Raw genomic sequence first — 12,456 nt, 5'->3', positions numbered from 1 at the left:
TTAATTGTGTGGAAAGTATTTTGTAGTTATGTTCATATAGTTTCTGTTTTTGTCTTGGCACGTAGATTCCTAAATATTTTATATTATCTAGGGTGATTTTAAATGGAATTCCTCTTTCTAACTCTTGCTGCTGAGTTGTCTTGGAAATATATAAAAATGCTGATGATTTATAAGGGTTTATTTTGTATCCTACAACTTTGCTAAAGTTGCTGATTATTTCCACTAGCTTTTTAATTGATTCTCTAGGATTCTTTAAGTAGACCATCATATCATCTGCAAAGAGTGATAGTTTAGTCTCCTCATTGCCTACTTTAATTCCTTAAATTCCTTTTTCTTCTCTAACTGCTACTGCTAGCATTTCTAGTACCATGTTAAATAATAAAGGTGAATATAGGCATCTTCGCTTCACTCCTGATCTTATTAACAAAGGCTTCTAATTTATCCCCATTGCAGATGATTCTTGCTGATGGTTTTAAATATATGCTGTTTTATTACTTTTTAGGAAAGGCCCATCTATTCTTATACTTTCTTATGTTTTTTAACAGGATTGAGTGTTGTATTTTGTCAAAGGCTTTTTCTGCATCTATTGAGATAATCATGCTATTTCTGTTGGTTTGGTTGTTGATACTGTCAATTATGTGGATAATTTCCCTAATATTAAAACATCCTTGCATTCCTGGTATAAATCCCACCTGATCATAGTAAATAACCCTCGTGATCACTTCCTGGAGTCTTTTTGCTAATATTCTATTTAAGATTTTTGCATCCATCTTCATTAAAGAGATTGGTCTGTAGTTTTCTTTCTCTATTTTTAGTCTGCCTGGCTTTGGAATCAGTACCATATAGGTGTCATAAAAGGAACTTGGCAAAACTTTTTCTTTGCTTATTTTATCAAATACTTGTATAGTATTGGGATTATTTGTTCTTTAAATGTTTGCTAGAATTCACTTGTGAATCCATCTGGTCCTGGGGATTTTTTCTTAGGAAGTTCCTTGATGGTTTGTTCAATTTCTTTTTCTGTGATGGGATTGTTTAAGTATTCTATTTCCTCTTCTGTTAATCATGGAAATTTATATTTTTGAAAATAATCATCCATTTCACCTAGATTGTCATATTTATTGCATATAATTGAGCAAAAATATTCTTAATAATTACTTTAATTTCCTCTTCATTAGAGGTGAGATTGCCCTTTTCATTGTTGATATTGTTAATTTGGCTTTCTTTTATGTTTTGTATTAGATTAACCATTACTTTATCTAGGTTATTTGTTTTTTCAAAGTATCAGCTACCAGTCTTATTTATTAGTTCAATAGTTCTTTTGCTTTCAGCTTTATTAATTTTTCCTTTGATTTTTATGATTTTCAATTTAGTGTTTATTTGGGGATTTTTAAATTTGTTCTCTTTCTAGTTTTTTAAGTTTCATGCCCAATTCATTGACCTCTTCCCTCTCTTATTTGTTGATATATGCATTCAGGGATATAAATTCCCTCCCCCCCCCCCACTACTGCTTTGTCTGCATCCCACAGATTTTTATTAAGTTGTTTCCTCATTGTCATTCTCTTCAATGAAATCAGCAATTGTTTCTTTGATTTGTTCTTTGACTAACCAGTTTTGAAGAATTAAATTATTTAGTCTCCAATTAGTTTTAAATATGCCTTTCCACAACCCCTTATTGATTATGATTTTTATTGAATTATGATCTGAAAAAATTGAATTTATTATTTCTGCTTTCCTTCATTTGCTTGCAATGTTTTTATGTCCTAGTACATTGTCAATCTTTGTATATGTGCCATATGCTGCTGAAAATATATTACTTTTTATCTCTGTTTATTTTTCTCCACATATCTATTAGCTCTAATTTTTTTCAACACTTCATTCACTTTCCTTACTGCTTTCTTATTTATTTTTTGGTATGATTTATCTAGTTCTGATAGAGCAAGGTTAAGGTCCCACACTAGTATGGCTTTATTACCTATTTCCTCCTTAAGCTCCTTTAGTTTCTCCTTTTGAAATCTGACTGCTATACCATTTGGTTCATATATGTTGAATATTGATATTTCTTCATTATGTATAGTCTTTCATCAAGATGTAATTGCTTTCCTTATCTCTTTTAATGAGATCTATTATTGCTTAAGCCTTGTCTGAGATCATAATTGGTACTCCTGCCTTCTTTGTCTCAGTTGTAGCCCAGTAAATTCTGCTCCACTCTTACTTTTACCCTTTGTATACCTGCCTACCTTAAGGGTGTTTCTTGTAGACAACATATGGTAGGATTCTGGTTATTAAAATATTCTGCCATCTGGTTCTTTTTTATTGGTGAGTTCATTCCATTCACATTCACAGTTATGATTACTGTCTGTGTATTTCCCTCCATTTTGACTTCTTCCTTAGGTTCTGCCTTTTCTCTTATCCCTATTAAACTCCCCTCCAACTTTTAGCTGTTAAAAAACATAAGAAAGTATAATGACAATGAGGAAACAACTTAATAAAAGTTTTTCCAGTTTCCCCTCCCTAATGTTACTCCCTTTCTCAGCACCTCCGCTCTTATTGATTCTCTTCTTATGAAAGTGCCTTTTAAACTACCCCCTACCCTCTCCCTCCCTTGTATTACTTCCCTTCCCACCAGTCCATTTATTACTCTTCTACTTCTCTATGGGGCATGATACAATTCTCTGCCCCAATGGATCTGATTGTTCTTCCTTCTTTGAGTCAATTTCAGTGCATGTAAGAATTAAGCATTACCTGTCTCCAATATCTTTCACCCTTCCATTTTATTGGTCTTCTTCCCCCCTCCCCACATGTGCTTTTTTTTAATGAAATATAAATTTAGCCCATTTTGGCTCTTTTCCCATTCATCTTAGTATTATCCTCTTTTTTTACCCCTAGTTATGTATGTATGTATATACATATATATAAATATATATATTTGGACATTTTATCCTATACAGTTTGTCATTGTTCCCTCTAAGTATACTTCTTCTACCTACTCTGATGATAACAATTTTTTAAGAGTTACCAATATCATCTTTTCTTATATGAATTCAAATCATTTGAATTTATTGAGTCCTTTAAAAAAAAGCTGTTGGTTTTTTTTCCCCTTTCTTAATTACCTTTTGGTAATTCTCTTGAGTTATGTGTTTGGGCATTAAATTTTCTGTTTAAATCTCGTCTTTTCTTTATGAATGCTTGGAAGTCTTCTATTTTATTAAATGACCATACTTTCCCCTACAAAAATATAGTCAGTTTTGCTGGGTAGTTGATTCTTGGTTGTAGATCCAGTTCCCTTGCTTTCTGGAATATCATATTCCATGCCTTCTGGTCCTTCAGTGTAGATGCAGCCAGATCTTGTGCTATCTTAACTATTGTTCCATGATATCTGAATGACCTCTTCTTAGCAGCTTGTAATATTTTTTCCTTAGTCTGGTAGATTTTGAATTTGGCTATTCTTGGGCATTGTCATAAATGCAGGAGATGATCTGTGGATTCTTTAATTATCTACTTTTTAATTTTATTCAAGAATGTCAGGACAGTTTTCTTGTATAATTTCCTGTAGAATGATGTTCAGGCTTTTTATTTTATTTTATTTTATTTTATTTTATTTTATTTTATTTTGGTCATGATCTTCCGATAGTCCAAATTTCTTAAATTGTCTCTCCTAGATATATTTTCCAGGTCTGTAGTTTTGTCAATGAAGTGTTTCATATTTTCCTCAATTTTTTTATTCTTAAAATTTTTTTTCATTATTTTGATTTTGTTTTATAGACTCTTGCTGCCTTGTGAAGTCATTTGCTTCTAGTTGTTGGATTCTAATTTTTAAATACTGAATTTTCTCCTTGGATTTTTTTTTATCCTTTTCTTTCTGGTATGATTTTCTTTGTAGGCCATCTTTTACCTTTTTTGCCTCATTCTGGCTTTCAAGACACTATTTTCTTGTTTTAGCTCATGTGCCTCTGTTTCCAGATGACTTATTTTGCTTTTTAAGTTCTTTTCCTAATTGTCTTCAGTCTCTCTTAATTGTTTTTTGAATTGTATTTTGAGTTCTTCCAAGGCCTATGTCCAATTCACTTGAGTTTCTGTGTTTTTGCTTGGTGTTCCTTGGTCTTCCTCTGTTCCATTTGCTCTTTGTTCATTACCTGGATAGAAGCTGTCAATTTTAATTGCTTTTTTCTTTTTCTGTTATTTACTCATTTTCCCCTTCTTCACCCCTGTCATTGGCTATAATATTACTCCTCTGTTTATTTGTTGGATCTGTGGGTTTGGGCTATTCTGTCCTTAAGGGGCTTCTTCTCTGCTCTGCTGATTGACTAAATTAGAGTGATGGAGTATTAATGAGCCCTGAGGTCAGATCTTCCCCAGCTGGCAGCAGAATCTGAAAGATAGCTGGGCTTCCCACCTTGTTATTAAGGTATTCTCTAGTAATTGTAGCCTTCACCCTTGGCGTTTAGTCAGCTGGCTCTCAGTAGAGTCAGTGGGGGTGGGATACTGGAGCTTGAGCTTCTCTGCCCTCTGAAGGATTCTTATCTGCCCTATTAATAAGATTAAGGGAGGGCAGAGATTATCTGTGGGTCTGGATCTGCCTTGAGGCCAAAACCTTGAGAAGTGGGGGGCCAATATGGAGAGTTTGGCCTGTGGCTAGACTGCCCTCTCTGTGCCTCTATACCAGCTGTCTTCCTGCTGGCTGCAGTTAGAGCCCTGAGCCTGGCACAGCTGTGGCAGCAAGACACTCCCTCTGTGCTAGAGCCCTCAACCCCAAATTCCAGCAACTACAAGAGACTCAGTACAGTAAGTGGGAAAGGGGTCTTGGGACCTTCCTTCTTCTTTTTCCTTAAACCCAAGAATTCAAGAATTCAGGCTTTTTGGGGCATACCTTTTAAGTTGAATCCAGCATGAGGGTCCCCTGGCTCTGTCCTATTGTTAGATTTAGTTTTCTGTCTCCTCGAAGCACTTTGTTTTTGATTGGTGTGGAAGGGTTTCCACAGAGGTCTGGACTTTTGTTGCATCTAAGTGGCCATCGTGACTCTGCCTCCCAAATTTTACCTCTGACATTCACTACCTAGGCAAGTCACTTAAAAATCAGGTAGGTGAAATTGCCTCTGAGATGCTTTTTTTAGCTCTATGATCCTATGCTGGCCCCCAATGAGAGGATATGTCAGAAGAGATCCCCATATTAATGATAATAAGTAATTATTTATTTTCTTCTCTATTACACAATCTAAGTTGATAAGATTACTTTCTCCTAAAGTTCCCATCATTTCTAAAGCAATGATCAATTTTTAAAAATCGATCTTTTGCAGAAAAGTATCTTATCAGTTGAGCTATTTTGGGAAGGCCTAAGACAAGACTGTAAAATCTCAGGTTCAGATAGAAGCCTTTCCTGCCCCTCTTAATGCTGATGCCATCCCCTTAAGAATTTTAGCTTATCCTGTATCTTTATTATTTGTAAAAATAGTTATTTGCATCTTGTCTGTCTCACTGAATTGTGAGCTCCTTGAGAGTAGGGACTGTTACTCACCTTTCTTGTATTCCCAATACATGGAGAAATGCCTGGCACATAGTAGACACTTAGTAATTGCTTGTTGACTTGAGGAAGGGCACCACACAACTGATGTCTGATTAATTGATATCCCTTATACTTTTCAAAGGCTTAAAGTTAGATGGCACAGTGGATAGAGTGCAGGGATCCTATGATGTTGCATTTTTTTTCCTTGCATTTGTATCTCTAGTTCACCTTGTATATTATACAATGAAATTCATTGGCATATGGATATCATAGGTCAGGGGCTTTGCAGCTATCCAAAGGTTTTATTACTGCCTGTCTTCTTTGCTACCATCTCTTGTAAGTCATTGGGGCTTTCTACTCATAATATTTTTTTTTCTGCTACTTCTGTTCTATGCTATTCTACTTTTGTGGCATATGCTTTGGAAAATATGCAGTTTTCTCCTTTCCATCCCTTTTAGTCTAAAGACATCAGTTTCACAAGATCTCAGAGAAATTTTTATTGACCCCTGTCAATTGTATTTCACTTCTAGTTAAGCAGCAAAAATTCCTATATTTTTAAGTGGTAATCCATAAATGTTCCAGACACCATCAGTTACCCAACTTTTTACTTCCCCGATTTGCCTTTCCCTTATAAAGTCCCTTCTTTTAATTGAAAACAATGATGAAAATGCCACCTATTTTCTAAAATATTCAGTTTCATGCTCAGAATAATTCTTGGTACCTTCTGGCATTATCATTCATCCCCACATGAATCACCAGAAGTGGGTAGCGATTGTCAGTTTTGAAAAGACTTGGGAGGTTCTCAGTCATATTCTGGATACGTCGTAGATCTCTTTCTGACTCTGTCTGTCTCTCTCTGTCTCTCTCTCTGTGTCTCTCTCTGTGTCTCTCTGTCTCTGTTTCTCTCTCTGTCTCTCTCTGTCTCTCTCTCTCCATCTCCCTCTCTCTGTCTTTCTCTGTCTCTGTCTCTCTGTCTGTCTATCTGTCTGTCTGTCTGTCTGTCTCTCTCTCTCTCACTTTAAATTAAACAGTATATAATTTTAAACTCCCGAGAAGGGAGTCATCACTCACTACTAGTGACTGCTTTTTATTCTGACCATTAAGCGACTGCCTATTTTCTAAGGCTCCTATAAATCCATATCACTCTTTGTAGTAGAAGAAGCTCTCTCAGAAGATATTAACTTCCTCTTCTTTAGTAAAAACCTTATACTCATGTCTTATTCCAAATATTTGGTGATCTTTCACCCTGTTTCTTCATATAATATTGTTCCACCCTCTAACCTCCTGACAATGATGATAATTCCTTTCTGCTTCCAGTTTCTTTGGTCATCTGTATTTTATCTTGAAGCATTTCATTTTTTTCCCAGGAACCTTTCATTCTCTCACCTTACCAAAAGAGGGATTAGCCATCTTCCATCCCTTTAATCTTCTACACCAGGAGAGAAACCTATCTATACTTTGTGCAAAATATCTGCAATTTGTTACAGGGAAGAAATAAGCAAACTATACTATCTAAAGGTCATTGTGGAATTCCCCTTGCATTTTAAACCTGTTGGAAGTGAGATCATGAATTCCCTGTAATTCTTGTTGGTAGCTCCCATAGACTTCTGGCAAACTGATAATTTGTCCAACTTCTTTGCTGTGCTGGCACTCCTTTGCGGGACTTTCCAGTCTCTTCTTGCTATATACTTCTTGACTGCAGTTCTCTCTGATCAGTGACTTGCTCAAGGTCACATAATAGGTGAACTACAGAGCTGGAACTTTAATCAGTTTACCTGGACTTTCCTTATTTTTGTTCTCTTTCCTTTAGTTTGAGGATCAGTAAGCTCTTTTTGTGTCATGGTACTTTGATTTTCCAAGGCAAACTGGGGGCCCCTTTTCAGGATAACGTTTTAAATGCAGAAAATATAATGCATATGATTAAAAAGGAAATCACTTATAGCAAAAGAATAAATATATATATATATATTTGTATATATACATGTATTTCTATCCAAATTCATAGATCCCCTGAGATCCCTCTACAGCCCTTTAGGAGAGTCTATTGACCCCATTGACTTCTGCATTATATTATCTCCTTTCCTGGATTGGGAAATTTGAGGCAAAGATTTGAAGGCATTAAAGCTGTGTATGCAAAAGGAGGCTTTGGATAGGGTAGATGCCTTAGCATGTCCAACTCTATTTGAAGATATCCTAACTCATTTCTATTCATTTAGGCTACCAATGGTTCAATCTATTCTCACATATCTTTTACCACTATCCTGCCATGGTACCTAGAATCCTTGCCAGTTTTAACATTTTTTACAGACCTTCTGGAGAAATGACCATTTTTATTTAAGTCATGATATCTATATAAACTGAACAATTTTGAGTACCTACTGTTTTTCTAACACTCTGATAGCGCAAATAACCCAACTTACATAACAGCAGGGCTTAATTTGTCCAATTAGCTCAGTAATACTTGTCACCCTCACACAGAGTAGGATCTTCAGTGAGGAGAAAACTCCTTCCCATCTTCCTCTGCTTTCCCCTATTCAAGATCCGGTCAGCCCAGGACAACCCTCTAGATCTTTCCTTAGTGATCCCTCATTTTCCACATACAGACTTTGGTTCTCTGTCCTATTTTGTCATAGCCCTCATCAGTTCTAAGTGAGAAGGATGGTAATGGGCAAACCACATGAAATAGTGCCTCATGATGAACTAACCACACAAACTAACCACACAAAAACCATATAATATGAGGGAAGACATGAGATGATGGAAAGAAGATAGAATAGAGGGTAAGAAGACCTAGATTCTAGTCTTATCTTTGCCATTAACTATCTATCTGATTGACTAGCTTTATAAATAAATATTTCCCCTCTCTGCATCTCAGTTTCCTCATCTGTAAAATGAAAGGGTTGAATTAGATGATCCTTGAGGTCTCATACATCTCTGAAATTCTATATGAGTTTTGAAATGAGGGAAAATCAGGAATAGCTTTGCCCAGCTATAATATGGCATCACAGTAGACAGCTGGAAGATTTCATGAATAAAATGGATGCTTGGCAAGGGTGTCAAAAGGAGTGGGTGAGTACCCAAGACAAATTTTTTCTAACTTCAAAGTTTTGTCTAGAGCTGGTCTCAGTCTTTTTTTTATTATCAGGAAGGCATGTGAAAGAGATGGATGGCTACAAATGTGATTTCAGGAACATCAAGAAACCTCCCTTCATACTCCTTCACCCTTAGAGTAAATGTCTTGAAATTCTATCTCTAAGAATTATTTCCTTGATTTATATCTTTGTCACTCTTACAAAACAATTAATCCTAAAAAAGGCAACATGCAAAACCTGCCCAAATATTTGTATTTATATTTAATATGCACGTGTATATCTGATACTTCTAGGGAAGAAAAGAGTGGGGAGAAAGTATGAGAATCCTCCGTACCAGTGGAAGGCTAGATAAGGATTAGGGTATCAAGGGGCACTAAAGAGAAGGCTGGCCAATCCCATTTACTTCACAATTTAGAGTAAAATGGGCCCCTGAATGTCTTAAATTATTCAAAAACTGCTTCTAAGAGGTCATTTTGGAACAGGTGGGACCTCCATTCCAGCCTATCCATCCCAATATTATTTTTGTTATTGACAAAGAGAAATAGTTATTGGAAACAAAGATGATGATGACAGCAGGGTGATGGATGGAATGTAGCTGCAGCTGGAATAATAGTTTTTCTCTGGATAAGTTAAGGGGAAGAGAAGAAGGACTAAGGCAGACATTAAAAGCGTATATATTTGTGAATCTTTATAGAGCCTCCATTATTACTAAACAAATATAAATCACACCAGAGATTCTACATTTGAATTTACTGAAAGCTAAACAAGTTTTTTAAAAAACAGGCATAACTATTCTACTTACCTCTTCAGGATGAAGGACTCCCGTCAATTTGTGTAACCATCTCAGCTTGTTGTTTCTGTTATCACAAGGAAATAGGCTCAGGTCTCCTATACTAGGGACAGGTGCTAAGCACCTGTCTCCCTGTTTAAGAAGATTTAACCAAGTGTAGTTGAAGTGTTGGGACTGTAGAAATAATTAGTAGATCACAATTAGCATTAATTACTATCACCAAAAAGTTGGTTTTGCTCCTCCATCCCCATTTCTCAATATAACTAGTTTTTATTTGTCCATAAAAGTATGAACTGGTAAATTTCCCAATGCCTGGATTCTTCCCCAGCCCCATTATCATCTGTACCAAGTATTCTAATGTCTACACAACAGATGTTAAAAAGCAGTACCAGATTAATGAAACATAATGCTGGGACAGAGGTTCATCTGTTTAATTCTGATTATATGTTTTACCTGCCACCTAGGTCTGTCCATATAGTACATCCCTGATTTGCACTAATTTGCATGGCTAGAAAGGGTTGCATTTCCATGCTATAAACTTTGACTATTCCAGAAGTCCTTTCCAACTATAACAGTCTATGATCCTAAAATAGGCTGGTGAGATTCCTTCTCCCCCTTATTGCTGCCAAAGCTTTAGTTTAGTTTCCTTTCTCTATACCCCAAATGACTTCAGTAAGGGAACTATTTATCTTTGTAGATTGTGCAATGTGAACAAAAAGGGGAACTGTCTGGTAAGGTTATGAATTGGTGGTAAAAGAGTGTTGCTCTTGGCTTCAAGGACAGAAAGGAAGGGAATTTTGGATGCTGTGAATCTCACATATCTTGGGATTTCCATAACCCATCATGCTCTTGAATTTTTTGCTGTCTGAATTATAGCAGAAGGGTTAGTTAGTTAGTTACTTCATTCACCAATGCTGGTCTTGGGCATAGGTCAATCATGATTTCTTTGCAAATCTTTCCTCTTCTACTTTAATGAGTAGGAGCTATTTGCAAACTGCTTTCTTTGATTTCTTATCCCTTCTGTTTCCCTTTAAGATCACCCTTCCAACCCCAGTTCCATTCTCCCCCCAATTCAAATTCCAGGAACAATCTTCTCTGTGAGAAAGTTTCAAGTGGACTCCAATTAGAAGAGTTTATAAATCAAGGCTCTTCTTTCCCAGATTCCATAAGAAACAACCTGTACAAGGGTCAGGATCTTTTTATTGAGAAATGGGAATAGGTAAAACCTTTCATGGAAATTTTAAAATCCAGGTCAAATGCCAGAAATCTAGAGTAAATGGCCCAATTGCACCTTCAGTTGATAGGGATGGAATGGGGAACAAAAGAAGTCAGGATCTCCTTGGGATACCTACAAAAGATTGCTGTTAGGGAAGCCATCATTGGAGAAGATTGAAGGTCAGAATAAGACCCTAACGTCTGGTAGCAACCTATTTTTTAAAATTTATTTAGAATATTTTCCCATGGTTACATGAGTCATGATTTTCCCCACCCCTCTTCCCTCCCCCCTCCCCGAGCCAACAAGCAATTACTGGGTTATACATGTATCATTGTTCAAAACCTATTTCCAAAGTATTCATATTTTCAAGACAGTGATCTTTTAACACCCAAACCCTGATCATATCCCCATTGAACCATGTGATTGATCATATGTTTTTCTTCTGTGTTTCTGTTCCCACAGTTCTTTTGCTGGATGTGGATAGCATTCTTTCTCATAAGTTCCTCTGAATTGACCTAGATCAATGCTGTAGCAACCCATTTTAACTAATTTGTTTTGCTAATTCAATATTGAGCTTTTGTCTCTCTTGAAGAAACTTAGTTCCTCAAGGCCCTGGGAAAAAGTTCCAATCATCCTGCCCTAGCTGTTGCTCTGAGCATAGATCATGGTAATGAAAATCTCAGCAATCTTTCTAGATTAGTGTTTAAGAGGGGGCTTTGTTGGAAAGAGAAATGAATTGCTCTGGGAATCTTGTACTGGGAAAGGATTTTTGTTTCATGGAGTCCCAAAAGTCTAAAGACCTCATTTCACCCATATTTCTTCTGACCATTTCTACCTGTGGATCAAGGATGATTCTAGTTTACTCCTAGTTAATTTACTTTGTAACATAAAGCAGAATGATTATTAGAGGCACCTAGCAGTCTGTGTTAGGGACAGGGAAAAGATGTCATTCTAAGTTCCCACAAAGAATCAAGAAAGTCCTTGACCTTTCTCCAACCTACCTTCTTTTGGCAGAATTTATAGTAGGGGATTCCCATCATGACTCAGGGTCTGCAGAAGGGAGTCAGAACCTTGACAGCAACTCCTAACCACTTGACCTGTGTGTTAATGGTTGGGACACCGATTTTTTGTTGAGACACCAATTTTTTCTCAACTGCTAAGGAACCTACTTAGGACCAAGAGATGTGCTCCCAGTGGCTATGACCTAATGGCACTTAGTGTACACATACATGGGACCTAGGGTGCACAGAAAGTCAGTGATTCATTTCTCTAAATGAGTGAAGAGCTGTGATCTATCCATCCCAGTAAGCATTATAAAAAACCACATTACAGCATACCTTGCTACCACCATCACATTCATCCAGAACAGCCATACCGTTCTCAAGGGAAATACATCTGCCCAAAGCCACGTTAATTATCTAGAAAACAAAACTTAACTGTGAATTTAGAAAAATCAGTCCAGAGAATAACACAGACATGTGAGTGCCACAAGAAAACACCTGGAGTATAACCTTGTGATGAGGCTAACAGGTAGCTAAGTGAATTGTTTAGTGTTATATGTTTTGACTGAGCAGAGACTTAATATAATCTAGCCAAAGTACAGCTGCAATCTGTCAGCTTAAGCTTGGTGATTCAGCCCCAGAGCCTACAAAGAGAAGCTTTTAATTAACTCTTGCTGAGGATGGAGAAGAGAGCATGGGCAAGAGGCTGGATAGAAAATATCTTTCTTCATCTATCGTTCTTTTGGTGCATACATTGGAAGTCCCTGTACAGATGTGCAATTTAGCTAACCTGATAGTTACAGGTTCAAGAACAAAAATGTCCCCTGGCTGCTCTTTCCAAACTATTCAGCTACGGA

General features: G+C 36.6%; 1 protein-coding gene across 1 annotated transcript in view; it reads right to left on the bottom strand.

Annotated features, from left to right (window-relative positions):
• The window catches only part of GALNT5 (polypeptide N-acetylgalactosaminyltransferase 5), a 76,272-nt gene that overhangs the window by 13,566 nt on the left and 50,250 nt on the right, over window positions 1–12,456 (bottom strand). Inside the window, exons 8-9 of the mRNA XM_056793884.1 lie at window positions 11,936–12,016; window positions 9,395–9,556 (exon numbers count right to left, since the gene is read on the bottom strand). Coding sequence (XP_056649862.1) covers window positions 9,395–9,556; window positions 11,936–12,016 — 243 coding nt within the window. The remainder of the gene's footprint in view (window positions 1–9,394; window positions 9,557–11,935; window positions 12,017–12,456) is intronic.

This window comes from Monodelphis domestica, chromosome 4, assembly GCF_027887165.1.
Source record: "Monodelphis domestica isolate mMonDom1 chromosome 4, mMonDom1.pri, whole genome shotgun sequence".
In the NCBI taxonomy this organism is placed as follows: Eukaryota; Metazoa; Chordata; class Mammalia; order Didelphimorphia; family Didelphidae; genus Monodelphis; species Monodelphis domestica.
Note: the sequence above shows the minus strand (reverse complement) of the source record. Positions and strands in the feature narration are given on the sequence as shown.